Genomic DNA, 21,419 nt, shown 5'->3' on the forward strand with positions numbered 1-21,419 from the left:
GGCTGCTCATGATACAACCCAGCTTCCTATTCATGTTTTTGCTGGTGTTGGATTCAGCTTTTTTTCTATCTCCAGGAGTAGAAAAGAGAATCTAATCAACTGTTCACCTGTCTCACACATATGGGCTTAATTTTGACTGTACTCGTCTCATGTTTTTATAGTTATAGTGGTTGAACCCTGCCCAGTCAAATTTCAGCTATTTAAATGCAGTCCTCTGGCTATACATGTATACTTCCATACAGTAAATGATCACACACATGTATACTTCCATACAGTAAATGAGCACACACATGTATACTTCCATACAGTAAATGAGCACACAAGTGTCCAATTCAGCTCTCAGTCCTACATTTGTAGCAGCCCAGCAGTGAGACAGTGAGTAGACTGTAAGCGTTAGAAATGTTACTATAGATATGGAATAAAATTTCACCCTCCCTTCCCCTGAAACTCCTTTCACCAAAATACTGCTGTACATGTTAAATGGTCGGAAGTTTCTGTGAGTAAAGTGTCTACATCCAATCAGCTGAAAGACATTTAGTGGATAGATGTTAAGCTGTTAAAGCCCCGGTGAGGAGTTTTTCACTGGCTGTGAAACGGAAATAAATGAATACTGATACCTCTTTATGACCCATAAAAACAAAACAAGACAATCAGCAACAAGGTTGACAACTTCTATCTGTAATTTTTAATGCATAATCACTGCAAGGTGTAGGTGTCACCAAGGAAGAATTCTTACTTTACATTTTCAACAGCAAATTTTAACAATGAGTGAGAATTTTGGCAGTATAAAGAAAGCAGGACAAGCACTGTGGGCAAAGATCACTTTGCTGATCTTTGCCCACAGTGGTTGACAAAATGGCACAAACCAAAGTTCCTCACGGCAGCTTTAATGAATCTGTACTTGTTTTTCTTCCATTTTTAATGAAATTTATAACTTCTGGTAACTCTACTGTAGATGTCCCTCAACTTTTATTTATCTAATGCTGAATTGATGTCTCAGAGATATATCCGACTAAAGCTAGCCTACTGTATGTATGCCCTAGCTTTGCCAAAAGGTATCACATATCCCAGTAGCCTCTAAAAGTGTTCACTATCATGTGATGACATAATTTGCAAATGTAAAAATTGAACAGTTATTTTTCTTAGAAGTGAAAGTAACTCTTTTTTCTAACCTTAGATAAACAGATGCTAGCTGTGGCTCCATATTTGACACACAAATCCTTGTTTTGTATGAGCCTTGTTGTCCAAAGTTGCAGGTTCAGGGTGCATTGTAATGATGAGCCTTTCTGATGTAGATATTTTCTCTCCTTTTATAATGAAAACAAACCATTGAGACACCAAATCTGACATCATTCCCACCAGCAGCCCAGTGCATGCTAGTCCTACATGTCTTTATCTAATCTGTCAGCAGAGAGGCTTTGTGCCTGTTTGTACTTGGTATTCTGATGTCAGTCAGTGTGTACCGTCACTTCTTCTCCAGTGAACAGAGAACAGAACACGCCGTGATGGCATTTACACAATTAGCAACGTCCAGGCTGAGAGGACCAGCACTCCCAGTTCTCTGTTGGATGCATGTATTTCTGTGGAGCTTTTGTTTCTGAGATTCTCCCTTTACGTGCATGTATCTGCACACATTAAATCAGTAAGGAAAGGATAATGTATGGTTAGCAGGGGGTTATGGGAAATAGAATCCTGACAGGGTGAGACAAGAACCCGATGGGAAGCATCAACTCTGATCAATTTTTATACTGACCATATTTTAGGACTGCAGCTCTTCATCAGTTAAGAACTTCTTCAATAAGTCCAACTGTAATGGCTAGATGGGCAGATTAACTGAAAGAATACCTCAGAATCAAGGGAGCTTAAGTACTTCCACAGTCCTCTTCTACAACAGTATTTGGATTATAAACTTAATTTATGTGTATCTTGAGAACATATTTGTTTGTTTTTATTTTTATTTTCTGAGTGGAACAAAGAGGGGAGAGGTGTTGAAAGCCGGTCAGGATTCTGGTTCAGGTTAAGTTGTGCTCTGTCTGTGTTGGCACAGCTTCTTGTCAGTGGAGGAGTCAGAGTGGGCTGCAGTTCAGGGCTTCGCTCAGATCTGCTGATCGACGCAACCTGTTTGGCTTCACTTTCTAGACAGTGAGGCCAAATGCTGTCTCAAATTAAGGCGGATCTCTGTCTGAGTTTCTGTCTGGCTCACTTTCACTTGTACATGTTATCTTTATACAAATACATGCACTCTGCCTCCTGTACTACTTTTATATTACTACAAAAATCATTTTCCAAGCTTAAATGTGCACTAGATGAACCACAAGTTATTTTAAGGCTGATCTTGAAGGATCACTAAACTGCAGCACTTACGGAATTTGTATGAGTATTGACCAAATAGCAGGTATTTGTAAGGTAGAAGGGGTTTGTTAACATCCTACTGGACACACGTTGCTAATTTAGGTGTTTGAGACCATCATTTGTGGGTAGGATTTTTTTTAAGTAAGACACCTAATAAAGGAACCTTTAAGTGTAGAAAATCTTACACTGTCATGATATATTTGAAAGTTTCTGGAAAGTGGAGATTTTCTATTTGAGAAAAGTTCACCAAAGCAGTTGGGAATGTGAAAGCTCCTTTCATGTACACTGAGGTGCTACTGTCTTGACTTATATTGAAACACTAAAACTCTGTTTTGCACCCCCCCACCACCCAACACACACTCACACACACACATACACATGCACTCACATACAGCATCATCTTCTCACCAATCTACACAAACAAGCAAACACTGATAGCACTTCAAAAAGGAAAGTCATCCATCCTTGCATGTCATGGCAAGCGAAGCCAGCTGTACGGTGCTGATTCAATAAGTTCAGAGGAATGTTAACAACCTCCTCAGGAATGCTGCATTCCCAAGAAGTGGATTCCCAGTCATGTTGGGGGATCCAGACACAGGGGCCCACTGAGGGAGAGAGCCAAGATAACCTCCGTCTCTGTCAGGGGGGCGGTTGCGTTTCATCCGTGGAACGTGCTCTGAGACTTCTGCACTGGACTCTTAACTATTTGGGACCCTTGATTCCAACTCTCTATGATTCACTTAAGGGAATGGTTCAACGTTATGAGACATACGCTCTTCCCCCTCTTACAGAGATTTGCATGACATACAACTCTAACTATAAACACCACTTATGAACCTACAGCTAGCACACAGGCTGAACTTAGCATAAAGGATAGCAAAAAGTTGGACTGGAAGGTAGCTGCCGTGTTGTTTCTTGGACAGGACCAGTAATTTCCTTGGTTAGCAACTAGTAACATAATTGGAAATGTCCCTAAGCAGGTAGCAGCTGAGATTCAGTAAGAGCAAAACAGTTGTGTCTTCATGAACACAACATGAACTTGAACTGTTGGGAACAAAGCAACCACGGGACTGGCAAAAATAAAACAGGCACAGATTGTGCCAGAATGTGTTTTGTCTGCACAAACACTTGACCTTAGAACCATTATTTGGGAAAGTGTCCAGATGCTGAAATCTGGAGTTCCAAAAGTGTTGTTGACTGTTTGTACCTTCACGGCAGTCTGTTCCCAGAGCAGGATCAAACTGACTCTCAAACACTGCCTCCTTGTTCTGCTCCCAGCTCCTCTTCCTGTCATCTTCTCCTTCTTTCCCATGTTCCAAAAGCCACTCCTTTGGGACAGGTATCTAGTCTCTCCTCCTCCTCCTCTTTTTCCCAGTCCTCCTCCTCTTTTCTTCTCATCCTCTCTGTTCCTCTCTCTGCTGATAGCTGAACCAGCTGTGGCTCCAGCAGTGGAAGCAGCTGCCTCGACTCCACACCTCTCACACACTCATGCATGCCTGCATGCTTACACACAAGTACAGACTCTTAATGTTAAAGACGGACACATAAAAAGTGTGTTTTGTGAGTTGTTTGGACCAGGATGTTCATGTCTCTCTTCCCACCGGCTCACTTGCTGTGCTGCGGATGTTTTTTCTGTCTCCCTCTGCGTCCTGGCCACTTTTTTCTGGTCCTTTGCATTCAAAAACTTTCTTTCAGCTTTTTTTCCCATCTGTTTATACAATAAGCTTCTCCCCCTCTCTGCACCACCGTCTGTTTCTCCTTTGTTATTCCATGATTGTGGTTCTTTCAGGCATTGTTGGTTTACATCCAATGATTCATTCGAAAATGCTAAATGTTAAAATCTGCGTGCCTCGTTTATCATTAAAAACAGAAAGTATTGTTACTGGCATGAGCTTAAAAACAGTGGTCAGGCATGCATGTCCCACAGTACACTTTACAGAGTTTCTGCAGTGTTGTAAACATCCAGAGATGTGATTAAATAAGCCAGAATAATTGCTATTTATTTTCTTAGCAGCCAGGCTAGCTGTTTCCTCTTTTCTCCCTATAATTGCCTAGTCATGCAATCTCACACAACTTTAATATCTTTAGAGTGGATAAGTTCTGAAAAAATCGCCCTCACACAGTGTTTTAGTAGAGAAATGGGCCATTCAGATTTACACTAAACCCTTGACATCCCCTTGAGAATGGTGATTGATTCTGCTTAAGGATAATGCTGAGCAGTTTACACAAGTCATATTAAAGCAATACATAAAAAGAGTTTCACATTTAACTTGTACTTATTGACACTGAGGCAAAATTGTTGGTTTCCGTAAGATTCATTCATAATTTAAATATAATTTTAAATATATATATTATATATATATATATATATATATATATATCAATAACAATGTTTCTTAGGCCAATGATCACTAGTGTATTTCAGCTGTCTCTGGCCATGTGACCTTCACCTTGCAAGTTGTAGCAGTCTGTCAAAGGAGGATAAAATGGAAACACTATCCACCATAAACCAAGAGCAGTAATAGTGACCACATGTCTCACCACACATGTTGATGTTTAACAGCGCTCCTCCCCTCTCTGTATCTTATTTACAAATACTTTCACTCCATTTCTTTGTTTTTCGTCTCCTTCCTTTGAAACAGGTACATGCACACATACCCACACACACTCACATGCAATTTAAATTTTCTCTACCTTCCCTCAGCCTGTCTCTGTTTTCCCATCCATTTCTCTTTGTGGCATTCCCCTTAGGCCTTCTTTCATGGAATGGGTTTTATTTCTGTCTCTTCATATGGAATCAATATTTTCAGTTTGACAGTACAAAACTGTAAAGAGAGATCTGCAGTATAGAGTGCAAGAAGGCAGGGGATATATGAATAGAAGAGAGGTGACAGGGAGAGGAAAACAGATAAACAGAGAAAGAAACACGTGAGAGAGGAGACCAAAGTGAAGAGTTTCAGAGTGGAGGAGAGACACATGGAAAGTTGAGACAAAGGGGAGGACTCTGCAGATCTCTGGAATGATTTAAGCTGCCTGTCTGACCTGCCAGCGCTGAGACGACTGGTGAGCAGACGAGAGGACAGCAGATGTGTTCTGGCCTGAGATAGATGGATGGATGTATCAATTTTATTCAGATACATTTATAGAAAGCAAGAGCAGGACTGATTTGTGGCATAAACACTGACTCAAGTTCTAGCTAGGAAATGCAGAAAGCAGAACATTCCTGATATAGTGAGTTCAACCTGTGTCACGTCTCTTCTCCATCTGCAGAATTTCCGACCGTTTGAGTCAGTGTGTCTCTTCATTGTTCCACTCATAACCGATGATTTATACCTTTGGAGACACGCTTGACGCACTAACACACTCTCACGAAGACACTCACAAACACACACTCTGTAGCTGTAAAAAAGTAACCCACTAATTTGTCTCAGGCCCTTCGCTTCAAGACACACAGATGGTGCACAGAATGGTCAGGCCTCTGTTAGCATTAGAATGCAGCTGCTTCAAGGCTGTATAGTTAATACAGGCATTCAGCCGGTGTCAGATGTTTGATACAAATTTAGGCTTTTAATTGTATCATGATAATCATCGTTCCACCATGGCCTCATTAAATCTCAGGAAAAACAGTTTCATTGTGTGCTGGCTGACCAAAACAAGATTCAGACAATGTGCATCAGAACTCAGGCTGAAGGGCTGTTTTTTTCACTCATTTCTACTTGAGGGTTCTTGATTCAAGTCTGACCTTATTTGGAGCAAGGAGAAAGTACATTTAGAAGTAAAAGCTAATTTTCTATCTTAAAGGCACAGAGGGGAGTTTTCCTGTTGAGGTTTTGCAGGGAGTTTTTTAGATTTCGTAAAAAAGACGAGGTGTTTGTGGACGCTCCAGTAAGAACAACAGTGACTGCAAAAGGGAGAAAAAGATAAATACATGATCAGTGGACATTAAGCCAAAGATATCAGAGTGGTTATTTGTCTGATGGTCTTCAATAATATATCAATATCGGTACCCACACACTTTTTGGGCCAAGCTAATCATGAGTTGAAATTCTGCTGCAAGACAGTCCTAATCTCAAGTGTCCTCATCCACTTACTCTCAGCAATGTCAATATCATTTCCCACCAATGTCCTTCAGGTTTTTCTTAATGAAAATATGTTTTTTCTTAAGGTGCATGGGGGAACCATCCAGTTAGGGTTTGGGAGACATGGCATGAACACTGATATGGGAACAGCTTACTGCAACAGTATGTGCTCTAACTGCTGAATGAAGTCAGTCATACAGTGTCCAGGGCAACCCATTGCAGGCGCAGAAACATCATAGCAGAGACTACTCTGAGGGGTGTGTTGTAAGAAGATCAATGTGTGCCATGATTCCTAACTTGGAGCAACAGATACTGGTTGATTCATGTTTATTACCAGACTTTGTTACTAATCACCCATCTGTGTTAAGTATTTGATTCTGATTGGGCAAAACCCTGTAACAACAGTTCTGTATCCAGGGACAACCAGATAACACACCTCGGATTAAATCCATCAGCGTAAAACAGTCTAGCACATTCATAAAGTTAATGATTTCACCTCCTCCTGTTGGCAATATGGCAGCTGTTGGAAGGCGGCTGCACTAGCATGGATGTGACAAAGCTTTAGCATGATGATAGCACAATCTTCTGTGTTAAATATTGGAACATAATTAAAAGCGCTCCCTGTTTTTGGTGCAGTACTTTGGTCACACAGGTGTGTAGAAAGCAGACCACCTTGTATAAAAAAAAAGCAATATATTTCTGCAATGATGGTGTAGCAACTACAAAGAGCCAAAAGCCGCTGAGAGGCTTAGGTTTGGCCTAGTTAAGTGTAGATGCGTTACACAGAAAAATTTACTGATGTACAAAAAAGTAAGTTTAACCTTTTATTAACGAAAAAGGATAATCAAACTCATGATAAAGTGAACAAACAGATGATTAAAGTGATCAAAGAAAATAGCAAAAATTAGCAATAATAAGCGGTCAATAAAAAGACCCAGCTCACCCCCCTCTCTCTACCTCCAACAAAAGAAAACAGGTGGCCTAGATCGGTGTTCTCAAAGTGGGGTCCTGGGACCCCTGGGGGTCAGGGTTAGGGTTATGATTAGGGTTAAGGTTAGGATTAGGGTTGGGGTTATGATTAGGTTTAGGGTAGTGATTAGGGTTAGGATTAGGGTTAGGTTTGTGATTATGGTTGTGAATAAGGTTAGGGTTGTGATTAGGTTTAGGATTAGGTTTAGGGTTGTGATTAGGGTTAGGGATATGATTAGGATTAGGGTTGTGATTAGGTTTAGGGCTGTGGTTAGGGTTATAACCAGAACTAATCTTAAGCAAACAGAACCAGAACCAAACTAAAAAAAAAACAGAAACAGAACCAAACTCAACCAAACAGAACCAAACCTAACCAGAACTGAACCTAGCCAGAACCAAACCAGAACCAAACCAGAACCAAACCAAAACCAGAACTGAACCTAGCCAGAACCAAACCAGAACCAAACCAGAACCGAACCAAAACCAAACTCAAGCAAACAGAACCAGAACCAACTCAAGGAAACAGAACCAGAACCAGAACCAAACTCAAGCAAACAGAACCAGAACCAAACTCAAGCAAACAGAACCAGAACCAAACTCAAAGAAAACAGAACCAGAACCAAACTCAAGCAAACAGAACTGAACCGAACCTAACCAGAACCGAACCAGAACCGAACCGGAACCAAACCAGAACCGAACCAGAACCAAACTCAAAGAAAACAGAAACAGAACCTAACTCAAGCAAACCGAATCAGAACCAACTCAAGCAAACAAAACCAGAACCAACACAAGCAAACAGAACCAGAACCAAACTCAAGCTCACAGAACTGAACCTAACCTAACCAGAACCCAACCAGAACTGAACCGGAACCAAACCAGAACCGAAACAGAACCGAACCAGAACCTAACTCAAGCAAACAGAATCAGAACTAAACTGAAGGAAACGGAACCAGAACCAACTCAAGCAAACAGAACCAGAACCAAACTCAAGTAAACAAAACCAGAACCAACTCAAGCAAACAGAACCAGAACCACAACCAACTCAAGCAAACAGAACCAGAACCAAACTCAAAGAAAACAGAACCAGAACCAAACTCAAGCAAACAGAACCAGAACCAACTCAAGCAAACAGAACCAGAAACCAAACTGGAGCAAACATTATTAATGTCCTCAGTGCAGGTTGGCATTAAGAAAAATCAGATGCCTCAGCTTGGATGTGCTGATCCAATTTCTCCTCTCAGTGAGTATTTGCTGTCTTTGAGAAGATCCCTAACCCTCTCAGAAGGAACAGATGTAGCCACGATACACAGCCTCACCTCCATCACCTGTATCCTATATCATCACATGTGATTGGCTGCATGGCTGCCATGCTGACCAATCAAAACAAAGTACTGCTGTGAGCAGAGCTGGGGCTGAACACTGTGAGAGCTAAACAGCGAAAGGAAATAACTGGGAGCCGGCTCTCTCTTGATGCGAGCCGGCTCTTCTGATTCACTATAAAGCATCAGCTCTCAGAGCCGCAGCTTTTGATCATGACACATCACTACTGTGCTCCTTGGACAATTTTCTCAACTGTAAGGGGTCCCTGGCTCCAAAAAGTTTGAGAACCCCTGGCCTAGATGAACTGAATATCCCCGCCTCTAACACATGACTTGTAAATAACCTAATTAACTGACCCACCAATAAACCATATTGTAAACAAACAACAAAAAATAACACCACAAAAAATATACAACAATAACCTACCCTAAACCTCAAAATAAGATACCATAAACACTTGAATCCTTCATGGCTATTACAGATGGTAATCACAGAAGTCTGTATGAACATTTATGCTCAATGTCCTCCTACAGACCACAGTTTAATGCGGGGTATAAATGTTTTTGTCCAGAGTTGAAAAGGTTGATTGTCAGTACAGTCATTTGCATAGTTGTATCTTTCTCCATTTATGAACAAAGCCGTAGAGGCAACTTTTTTCTATTTCTTTCTGAGCCTGTTCTTTCTGCTGAAAAATGTACCAATTTCCTCTTCAGCTGCATGTTGTGTTTGGACTTTGAAGAAACAATCTCCAGTATTTGCTCAGTCTGGTGACCTCCCAACCTTTCACACTTGTCACTTATCTTGCCCTCCAACTGACAACACACACACACACACACACACACACACACACACACACACACACAACACACACACACACACACACCACACACACACACACACACACACACACACACACGTGCAAAGCTCTGGCTAGCTCATACTCTGAAATAAATGTGCTATCACTAGGCTAGTTTCTTCATTGTTTTCTCCTCCCTTAAACAATCTAAAGATTTTCACCTCTCTGTTATTATAACAAGTTTGAAACTAACTTACAATGGCAGGTATGTCAATCACTGATGACTTACTCTAGAAAAATCTAACAACGTTTTAGCTTTCAGTTCAGATATGTTGCCACTACAACTCCACCTCATGCCATTGTTGCAGTCTCTTTGTTATAAGTTTTTCTCATTATTTAACCAGGCACGTTATCTGGATTCTTTCCTAATTTTGTAACACAACAGCAGAAGAGAGGTAGTGGAGCAGACAAGTATAGATTTAAAGAAACTGTTCAGTGTTTTTGGCCCTCTCCCAGCTGCTGTGAGCGTATTAAAACCTGGCAGAGCAGTCAGCTTTTATTCATAAAGAAAGCAAGCAATCAGTGGAAACAAAAGTAGTTTAAACAAGTAACTCGATACTAATATAAAAGAGACTGAAGAAGTCCACAATGACTCTTTATTGCTGTTCCACATACAAATGGCACACTGTGGATGGTAGATGTATCTTGGCGCAGTCTTTGGATTTGTTGGCTAGCTGAGTGACTGACCGCCCTTTGGCTTTGGGAAGGTGTCAGTGTGGTTGAATAGCAAACCGCCCTGCCTCCAGGCTGCTCCTGCAAACCTGTGCTACTCAGCTGAATGATGGATTGGGTGTAAAGGCAGAACATCCCCGCGGTCCACCCCGCGGTCACCACTAATGAAAAGCAGACATGACGAGGCAGCTGCTTTCACTGTCTGGTTCCCTCACTGTGGCATATGGGAAAATGGCAAACAATGTCATGTTGTGCTGCAATATGGGACCAGATAGTTCACACACCACTTTTATGTAAGATCTTGTGAGCCTTTGAGCTGCTTCTTAATGACTTCAAGATAAAAACACTGATACCACTGCCAAGTCTTGGCATCAAATACAGAACTGGTTAACGTGGTCTGACACATTTGTGACCTGGCAAAAAAAAAGTTGAATCATGAAAGTACCCCCAAAACCACAACTGATCTTTTTTTAACTTTGGGTACCCAAGCTAGCTGTTTCTACAGGCTGTAAGTCTTTGCTAGGTTAGCTATAGACTAATCATCTTTCTTTTCCAGGTCCATACTTTACACACAGTCTGTTTTCTATGGGAGTCTTTTTCTGACTTTTATTTTGACTTTTATCTTAAATCAATGTCATTTGTCACATTTTCTACTTTGCCTATTTAAAATTTTGACCTAATTTTTAGAATTTTGTAATTTAATCTTGAAACTAAGGCTTTGTTTCTCATATTTATGTCCTAATATCACATAATCTGGACTTTTTATTTCTAAATTTCAACTTTTAATCCCACACTTAAATTTTCTATTGCATAATAATGACTTAACATTTGAGATGAATTGCTGTATTTCCTCAATTCTAATCTGTTTACATTTATTGAGAGAAGATGACATGCCTCATCATATTAGCTTTTATTGAGAATATATATTTTTTTACTGTCTGACTATCTCACTCCTTGCTGTACTGTGCCTCTACTAAGAGTTTTATTGTGTTTTTGATAAGAATAAATGTTGTCTTGCATTTATTGTATCCAGCAACTTAGCATTGCTCTATATTTACTCCAACTTTAACATCAGCTTGCACCAATGAACAGAAACACTGGTGCCTGCGTGAGTTTTTTACATTTTTGTTCATCGCAAATGCTACAGCCTTAAATTAGACTCTAGTGCTTGTCTAACCCAAAGGTTGGGACTGACTGGACTACTGTTCTATATTCTCCTCTGAAAGATCCCTTTCAGTCAAAAACCATATCCATTACGGGGCAGGTAGACTTGATGGCTGCAGACTAAACAAAACTTTCAAAGAAGAGAAGCAGTCGCCTCTTCTTTGAGCTGTCTTCTGGTTTTTCAAAGTTAGTCCTAGTTTTTTTACTGGTGATATGCTGGTCGGATCTCTGTAGTTGTCAGATCAATAGAATATAAGTATAAGTGGCATTTCTTTTAGGGAATTGTGTCATTGAGACGAGACCACAGTCAAGAATGAGATTCGTTAGAGAGCATTAAGCTAGGGGACGCAGGCCACATCTTCTATAAATGTTCCAGACTGTATGATACACATCTTTTCTTGATTATCCACCCTTATCGCTGCACTAGTATTATCTCCTGCCATATGTTCTGCATGTTAGCCTGCTGTAATGAACTCTTGAGAGAGACACGTATTCCTCCACCCCAATATAAACACAGACAGGAGTGAAAACTCTGAGTGTTTCACTTGTAGCAGGCTCCTCCTCTGTGTATTTTTATAAAGCTATAAAGAACACCATGTTGTGAAAGAGCACAAGTCAGCCATTATTCCTGGACTGTTCTGCAATTGGCCACAATCCCACAGAAAACTCCAGCTTTGTTCACTTCTTAATTCTTTCTCTCTCTGCTCTTATCCCTTTCCATCTCCTCAGTCTATCGCTCTCCTGGTATGCAGTGTCATTACTATGGTATTCTACAGTCCTCATTGCAGCCACAGCTCAACATAGCGTTATTTTTTTCTCTTTTGCAAGTAGCTTGCACACAGGCCCTCAGCTTGTCAGAATATTCACAACAGAAAATGAGCAAAAACCTCACATCACCCAACGGAGAGAAATAAACACCCCAGTTTTTGAGGTTATTTACCCTAAAGTTGTATGCTGAACATGGAATTAATTAGTTCTCAGTGAAACATTATTTTTCAATTTGCTCCACATTCTTTAGCTCCCCGAGAATTCCATGCCAGATTTCTTTTTTAATACATGAAACTGCCCAAGGTGATCAGAAATGGAAATTGGGTCTGCTCTTGCTTTTCACAGTTAATGTTCCCGGAAGAGAAAAGGCCTTGTTTAGCTGATTCTTCCATGCATTAACCCTTGTTCCCTCTGCCACAAATCATGACTTAACATCTGTTTCTTGATGCAAAAGGCTGAAAATATTATTTATATGCATAGTTGATCAGGGGATGTTCCTCTTTATCAACATTAAAATAAGGTAGCTAAGTCACCACCTTTATTTAATGGAATATCTTCCCTCTTTATGTGGTGTACCTCAAGGTTGCATTCTTGACCCACTTCTTTTTATTTTTTCACACGACTCCACTAAGTCTGGTGATACAAAACCATGAAGGACTCCTCTGTGCCTACTATAAACTGAGATTGCACCAATCAGACTAACAAGTTATACCAACCATTTTATGTGCAGGATAAACTGTTTAGGAAAAATGTTAGATGGACTGCTTGGTAATGTCTAGTGGATGTCAGAGGGTAAACTCGGTTTGCAATTTAAGCTTCCGTGTCACATCTGTAACATATTGTGAACAACACTCTGTCAAAGCTTAGGGATAAATTTTGTGTTAACTATATATTTACATTTTGTTGCAAGATGAGTCTAACAGTTTTTGTCTTTTTACCATTACCTGCAGGTGAACTACTTGGGTAAAGTGACAATTTCTGGGACTCAGTTCCTGTCTGGTTGCACAGAGTCGGCAGTTGTGGGTCTGGTGGAGCATCGAGCCCTCACTCAGCAACAAGGCATCTGCCCAGCGGGCAGCTCCCTGCTGGAGATTCGTCCCTTCCAGGTGCGTCTTCACCACCTGGATGGGCATGGCGAGGCCTCAGTAACCATGGACACATACCAGGTGGCACGAATCGCCTACTGCACAGCCGACCATAGCGTCAGACCCAATATATTTGCCTGGATCTACCGGGAAATCAATGACGACCTGTCCTTCCAGATGGACTGCCACGCAGTGGAGTGTGAGAGCAAGCTAGAGGCCAAGAAGCTGGCACACTCAATGATGGAGGCTTTCCGCAAGACTTTCCACAGTATGCGCAGCGATGGCCGCATTCACAAGAGTGGGTCGTCAGACGACTTTGCGGAGGACTCTTCCACCCCTGAAGACTCGACACCTGATGACGGTTGAACTGATAATGACCCAAACTCCTGATCCCATCCTAACAGAGTCAGGGGGGACTGGAAGGATGGACAGATTACCCTCTCTCTCTCTCTCATTCTCCCATACTATCACTTTCTGTTATCAATTTGGATCAAAATTAATGACTGTGAATCATCACGCCCTGGATTATGAAGTAGCTTTTAAACACCGTAAAGAGATGATAGAGGAAAAGAATTACAATAGACCTACATGTGCATACAGGGAAAGCAAAGTGCTGCCACTTTGTATGAAAGGCCCTCAACAACCCACAGGGGCCTTTTAAGCACCTCTGTAAACGCCCTCAAGAGATTAACTCAACATTTCCTCTTGCAACCACTGTCAAATCAGACACACTGTTTGTGGTTCTTAAGCTTTTTTCATCCCAAACGACAAACTGTGTAGTCTGTACCCCTGACTCCAGCTAATGACAAACTGTTACTTTTCTTGCCATATAGGGACCCAGCAGAAATAGGCCTGTCACCTATGCAGGGTCCTAACCCAGTTTATGAGACTGTTGGAGCACATACATTCTTGAAATGTTTAATTACATAGATCTCTGTAATAATGCCTTCAACCTTGGTAATAGCAGATGAGGATGTGAAAGATAAAGCTAAGCCTTTAAGCACTATTCATATCATAACTATGGTATCGAAGTCCAATCCCCAAAAATGTTCCACCGGCATAGCTGGTACTTCTGTGGGCTGTGGAGCCAGGGCTTCTATCACTGCCTCCATGTAATAGGTACTCAGAGATTCAGAGTATGTGTAAGGCATCTAAGATAGTATAGGTGCTATATTATAAAGTTCTCACCGGGTTGAAAGCCTGGACCTCTCTGCGACACCTTAATCATCCACATCTGACTTCAGTTTTGAGTATACCAAAATTCCAGGCTGGATTCCTGCCTGTCAGATATGTGCCTCACTTTCCTCTCACATAACTTTGGTCTCTTACCCTGGTCCAAGTGTGTATGTGTGGCCATGTGTGCGTGCTTACCTTTCTGTTTAGTTTGTTTTTCCGTGTGTGTAGGTGTAATTGCTTGCTCCTGTACTTTGTGTATATGAATGTACACGTGAGCGCTTGCATCTCTGTGTATGAAAGAGAAAAGAGGAGGAAGATTATAGGGGGGTAAGGGGTATTCTATGATTGGCTGGAAGTGAAGACTTCTCATTGCCCTTTGAAGGATCCATTTTTATGCTAAAAGGAGGTGTTCTAGAAAATCAGACATGGTACTGTGATTAGCCACGTTGACTTATTTCTATCTGAAAACATGAGTCTGACTGAGCCACTCGATGAGGCTGTAGGACCCGGAAACACAGCCGTCCAAGGTAAAGAATGACACCTCCTGATGAATGTTCGATGAGTCCGACGTGCTGTGAGCACCTCACGCCATCTCCATTCAGTCTCCCATGATCTTGTCATGCTGTAAGGGACAGTCAGTGACCGGTTTCACTCTGCTCTGCTGCTCCGCTTCGCCTCTCTGTAAGCGACTGAGACTCCATTGTTGGGCAAAAACTCATCAGAGCTCCACACTTCCTTCTTTTTAACTGGACTGCAATGACCGAACCGGACACTATCAGTGGAAAGTGATTTTAACAGAACAATCAGGAGGCTCTGGTGGACACATACACACTCCAGTATATACACATACAATTATACATATGTACACACACATTGTATTTGATTCTTGTTCAATAAGCTTCTGTAAATACAAATGTATCACTTTCCAAATATTACAGCGTAAATGTGGATAGCTATTTTAAATAATAAAAAAAGTTGACAACCATCATACGATACGGAAACAGTGTTATAAAGCCTACTGTGAATTATGAGGTGTGAGCCTGATAGAGGTGGCTGTGTGTATGTGTGTGTGTCTGTGTGTGTGTGTGTGTGTGAGTGAGTGTGTGTGTATGTTTGGAAGGTGTTGTATGTGGTGAGAAGCATGATGAGGGGTGTGTATGGAGAGGCCTGAGGGGGAGAATGTTTATAAAGCTGTAGATTACTGTGTCATGTCTGTCTGAAAGCTCAGACGCGCTTTAAATGTTCGACAAATGTTACCTTAAGTGTTTTCTATACAGTGTTTGCAAAGATCAAGAAACGATTGCATATAAAGTATCTACTAAGACCAAGCGAGTGACGGTGTGGTCTGTTTTTTGACTCAAATGCAGAACTTGTTTTTCAAACTCTGAATTTTGTATTCTTTAAGCTCCATTTGATTTTAACTGTGTGGATTTCCCATCGTGGCTGCGTGTGGGAGGATAAATACAAAGCATGTTCAGTTTTAGAACAAACAGAATGTGTAACCAGATGATGCTCTGATAGACTGCCAGGACAGATGTAAAGCATAACCACAGTCCTCCATACACACGTTGCTCCATACTGGAACTTTCATGAAACTACTTGAGGTATAAAATCTGTCTTTGTAAGTCAAGTGTGCTTTTAAGAAGTGTTTGACTTACAGCCACTATTCAACTTAGTATTCATTCTGTGTTTTCATTGTATCATAAATGCCAAGTGTTGGTGGGGGATGAAATATCTGATTCCTAAGCTGAGCTGTGACTGGGTTTTAGTGTCTCACACTTCTACAACAATTCTCTGCGTGTGGTCACGATGCCAAACAAACTCATAAACATATTTTTATTGTGTTTCCAAGCCTGCTTCAGGTCTAAGTGTGACACCGCCTTTTGTCTGTGCTCTGAGGAAATTTATACTCTCCCATTCTTCACATTCCTCTGACTTCTCAGATCTGTCTTTTATTGTGCTGTTTTGCTCCAGCCTCTCGTGCGCCAGAATGCAGCAGCCCCCTCTTTTCTCTTCAAAGTGCCCACATCAGTTACATGATAACTACGTAGCTTCTCACTGCTTCTGTGGCTGGCGATCATTTTGCAGCTTAAGAGCTGCAAAGAATTGGAGGCAAAATGGATGCTGTGAAGAATGTTAATGTGCATTGAATGTGAACACTGCCTCCCTCTGGCAAGAACAGCTACAGCCTCTGCTTTGAACGTGTTTTCAAAGGCTTCTTTTCATGTTGATAATTACAGTCAACTCATGATGATGAGCATCACTTTGTATACGGCAGGAGGAGAACAGACTCATCTTACTGTATATTATTTGCTTATTTGGAGTAAGAAAATTGACACATTTTTTGCTTTTTCAACCAGCAAATGGACAGTATTGCACATGGGCTGACATCACTTTGTCATCCGCAATCACTTGAGATAATTTGAGCACAATACTGATAATCATCTCTCTGCTCTAAAAGTTCCACTGCGCTGTCAACCTTTTGCGCTTGTCCTTCCCATCTTACTGTACACAAGCTGCACTGTTTGTTTGCCTCTTTGTCTTGGATTTCTGCACAGTGCACCCTCTCTGATTGCTCTTGTCTGTTTGACCCACTTCCAGCTGAGCATCAGCACAGAGGGGCCCTGTGGGGCCCATAAAGAGGCCACCCCAACAGACTGTATCCCTGCTTCACGGCCTCCGTCAGTCAGTCAGTCAGCTCACAATACCACTCTGTTACAGATCCAGCTGGCTGCTCGTCCTCCTTCAAACTCCAGAACCGCCTGTTTGTCCACCCGCCAACAGGCCCACATGCTCGAGGTCCGGCAGTGGAGGGGAGCAGTGCCAGCACTGGCTTCTGAACAGACTCCCTGTATAGCTCCCTATCTCTGCCTTTACTCTCTTACTCTCCTGGCTGCTGTTCCCCAAGCAGGGGGCCCTGGCCTCTTGGAGAGAGCCTGCAGTGCAGTACTGTAAACATGTATGGGTAACATATGTGTGAAATGGACCAGACACTGTACACATTCTTTATGCCTCTGGCTTGGCTTATAAAACAAACTTTACATTGTTGAATAAGAAAAGAGAAGTTTCAACATTTTAGACGATAATGTTTTTTCCACATTCGAACAGAACTTGTGAACTTCATACGAAGTGTGTTTCATTGCTGCTGAACAGATAAAGTGTTTGTCTTGAAATAGACCAGGAATGATGAGATTATTTCTCAGTTAAAACAGGTGAAGCTACTGGTGTGGACCCTTGGATCCTTTTTGGGAAGTTGGAGAGGGCAATAATTTAACTGCAACAGCAACTCAATACAAGTTTTTCAGCTACCCAAAAAATTGAATGAATATTCTATCTATCATAAGAAAATACATTCTTTGTGTTACCTGCAATTCTGCTGTACACACATTTTTTAACATTTTTTCTTTATTTATTTTTCCTTGAACTCTTATTCTTTTTAGAAAACCAAAGAAAGTAAGCAGTACGTTTCTAAAACTTGGACAAATAAAGAAAGAATTGTATGTAATGTAAAGAAAACATTTATTAAAAAACTAAAGTAGCCGACTGAGTTTAATGTTTTCCCCAGACCTGAGGAATGATAAAGAAGACAGTCTCAGATTCTTTCTTTCTGACACACAAACTATTTCCTGTGGTCACGTCCAGATTCCCTCTGATCCTTCTTTTGGATGGCTCCCCAAAGCCTTCAAATGATTTAAAATTCCTGTCATGATAAAATGTTGACTAGCATGAAGGGGGACGCTTAAGTTAACTGTCTGTTAACCTGAGCCAAGAGGATTCAGAGCACATCACTATCATAATACACTCACAGCCACATACTGAGGAGATGCTGCCCAGAAACCCTGGGGGGACAGGAAATGTCTGGACTGAGATCCAGTAGGAGGGATAAAGGTCTGAGAGAACAACAAGCTTAGACTGATCCTGGAGGATGAGGGTCAGTGCTCTATCTGAAAAGTCTTACTGTGCAGTTATTTTTCAGAGTTTGATACAAGTGATGATAGAAAAGTGATGCATGGTTAATCTGAAAACACTAACTTTAAGAGTTTCATTTGGGAAATAGGTCCCCTTACTTTTTTGCTGGGGTAAAATAAGGAGAGTGATAGGGTTGTCTCTCAATTGGAAAGTTGGTGTTTTAATCCTAGGTCCCAAAGTCCACTTGTTGAAGTGTCCTTGGGCAAGACACTGAACCTCAAGTTGCTCCAGGTGGCTCCGCTATTTGTGTGCTAGTGGGATTAACTAACACTGATGGGCGCAGCCTCTGCTGTCAGTGTACGATGTGACTTTGCCTATGTGATAGAACATAAAAGCGCTTTGAGTGGTCGACTAATGAATAGAGAAAGTGCCATAAAAGAACAACCCATTTTAGTATGTTTGTAAACTAAATATGAAGCTAAGAAGGGGCAGGTTAGCTTAATTTACTATAGGCTCAATTAGGCAGAAGGTGACCTGCTAGCCTGCTTCTGTCTAAAGTAAACAAAACTCTACACATGTCTTCAAAACATGTAACTGTGACATGTTGTTTAACAAATATTACATTTGACTGTTTGTTTTTTTGCTGGACACTGTAACTTGTGAGCTATTTTAACTGCTGTGGCTTTTGCGAAATAGTTAACATATATTCTAAAACTCAAATGAATGAGTGTATTTTTAAGATTGGTTTTGTAAGTCCTCATGGTAGGCCAAGTAGACCTGCTCCTGTTCTGAATGAAACAATTGAGACTTCATTTCATTCATCTCACTCTTGTTCTGGTGAGCAACAAACACTGTTTGTTTCCACAGCTTTATCATTTGGCTTCACTGTTCTGACAGAAAAAGACTGATTTTGACAGTCTGGTTTGGTTTAATACTCGGGAAAGTGGAATTGCAGGAAAGAGGAGTAGGGAAGAAGTACACAATAGTTGAGGACAGAGTAAGAGAATGCATGGGAAGAAAAAAAAAGAAAAGAATGAATAGCAGACAGGAGTGAAGACACGGCTCGTCTGGCCGGGCATCTTGCACCCAGATGTTGAGGGAAGAGTTGGGTAATCTAACTCTGACATCCTGCTCTTGGGGCCAAAATAAAAGCTTAGAAAATAAACAATATATCAAACTGTCTCATAGCTTACGTATGAGGGCATAGACTGAAATAGAGACGCCTGAAAGGAGAGACATCCAGATAGCCTCACAGAACCCAAAGCTAAGCATCATGCAGCTGATGTTTCCTTCTTTGTCCACATGGTGTCGTCATAGCTCAGCATTTAAAAACTGCGTGTCCTGCTTTCTGTTCGGGAAGCATTTGACTTCCATGAGATTGTAATAATTGATCTTAGTAACACAGCTGGCATAAATAAACCATTCATCTAAGAAAGATATGTTTTACATGAGTAGAAGACAGTGTGAAGATATCTAAAGATTAATTTGTATGTTTTTCTTACAATATAACAATGAGCTCGCTTTGTGCTTCGTGAATTTTTTTTTCAACTAAAGTAATCCAGACATGACCTGTTGAGAGAGCATCACTTGGAGTTTAATGTTAGAGGTGTCAAGATGATTTTTTAAATGTTTCACGCCTCTATCAATCAATTCAGGTTTTTCTTCATTGGAAATGTCAAGGCTTCTGGATGGATGCCCCTTCACATTTGCTTCCCTTCCCACATGTCAAAGCCTTTGCAAGGAGTGAAGAGATGAGATCACTGAGCATTATACACATATCATTGTGGCAGATCACAAAACCACGGAGGATCCCATTTTTGATCCAGATTTCTACAAACAGGCAGATCTGACCTACATACAAAGAAATAAATAAATTTCATTCTGAAGGCCTGCAGAGGTTGAAAACCCCCCTATCTTAATGGATATTTATCTGCCTTTTGAAGCAGTAAGCTACCTGTGTGGCTCAGCAGATTTGATCCTGAAACCTGAAAGGCTCTGCAGGATGGAGATGGATCTTATAGCAAAACTTCAAAACATCTCTGAACACAGTTGAGACCTCACAGCGCTGTGTTATCGTTTCATTTCCCTGTGTGTGTGAATGTGTTATGTGTGTTGAAAGGATTCTTAAACTAAATCTGAAATAGGAAAATTGATTTCCGTGTTCATCAACAGGATAGGATCGACATCTTTAATGCATACAGTAGATATCAAACAGTGTGTCACGCTTCAAAGACAGGCAGGCTTAGAGCAGAGCTGGCTATATTGACAATGATATAATGATGGGGCTTTATACAGTATGTGTTCTATATGGTGACTTAAAATACCATGAGAGATTATATGTGTAGCAAATAAAACGAAGAGCATCTGCTTTTGTTTGCTGACATTATGTTGAGCAGAAGTAATTGAACTTTTTTCCCCTTTGGAATTTCTTAATTACATTTCATTTGTTGCCTGTTAATGGACATTTATATAATACAAAAATGTACTCTAACACCACCTCGAAACCAGGAGAAGCTCTGTGTCATTACAGAGTAGATCTTGAGCTTTCATTTGACAGTGATTTATTCAGCTAAATATAAATCCAGATGATTCTGAAACCATAAAAGACTCCCTGCAGACAAAATATCCTGTCAGAAGTAAACAAAATCATGTTTGAAAAGTTGTGGAACAAAACTGAACAACTTCTTGATGACTATAATCAGACCAGAAGACAAAAGAGATTTACAAATTACTGGCACTCTGATGCTGTATCAGCTGCCAGTGCTTTGTGTTTGCTGTGAGAGTTGGATGCTTCATTTTTACAACACTGCCATCGCTGTGTGTGACAAGAACGTTTCAGGGACTGAACATGTATTTTAGTTGTTACAAGCCAACACAATAATCAAGCTTTCATGCAGATTTAAATGACAATATACTTAAATTGCAGCATGTATCACAGCAGTAGAAAGTATCATCCTGACAAAGGAAATATAATGCGATTCTGCAGTACAGGAAAACCAATGACAAAAGCCTTGTAAAAAACACATTTTGTGTTATGAAGCTCCTCCAGAGGAACAGAAGGGACAGGAA

At 40.9% G+C, this 21,419-nt stretch overlaps 1 protein-coding gene across 1 annotated transcript in view; it reads left to right on the forward strand.

Moving 5' to 3' along the window:
* pid1 (phosphotyrosine interaction domain containing 1) overlaps positions 1–15,770 on the forward strand; it is a 33,183-nt gene extending 17,413 nt beyond the window's left edge. The window contains exon 3 of the mRNA XM_034701322.1: positions 13,131–15,770. Within this exon, the coding sequence (XP_034557213.1) occupies positions 13,131–13,631 (501 nt within the window). The 3' untranslated portion in view covers positions 13,632–15,770. The remainder of the gene's footprint in view (positions 1–13,130) is intronic.
* Positions 15,771–21,419: the final 5,649 nt, after the last annotated feature.

The sequence above is a fragment of the Notolabrus celidotus genome, chromosome 14, assembly GCF_009762535.1.
Source record: "Notolabrus celidotus isolate fNotCel1 chromosome 14, fNotCel1.pri, whole genome shotgun sequence".
In the NCBI taxonomy this organism is placed as follows: domain Eukaryota; kingdom Metazoa; phylum Chordata; class Actinopteri; order Labriformes; family Labridae; genus Notolabrus; species Notolabrus celidotus.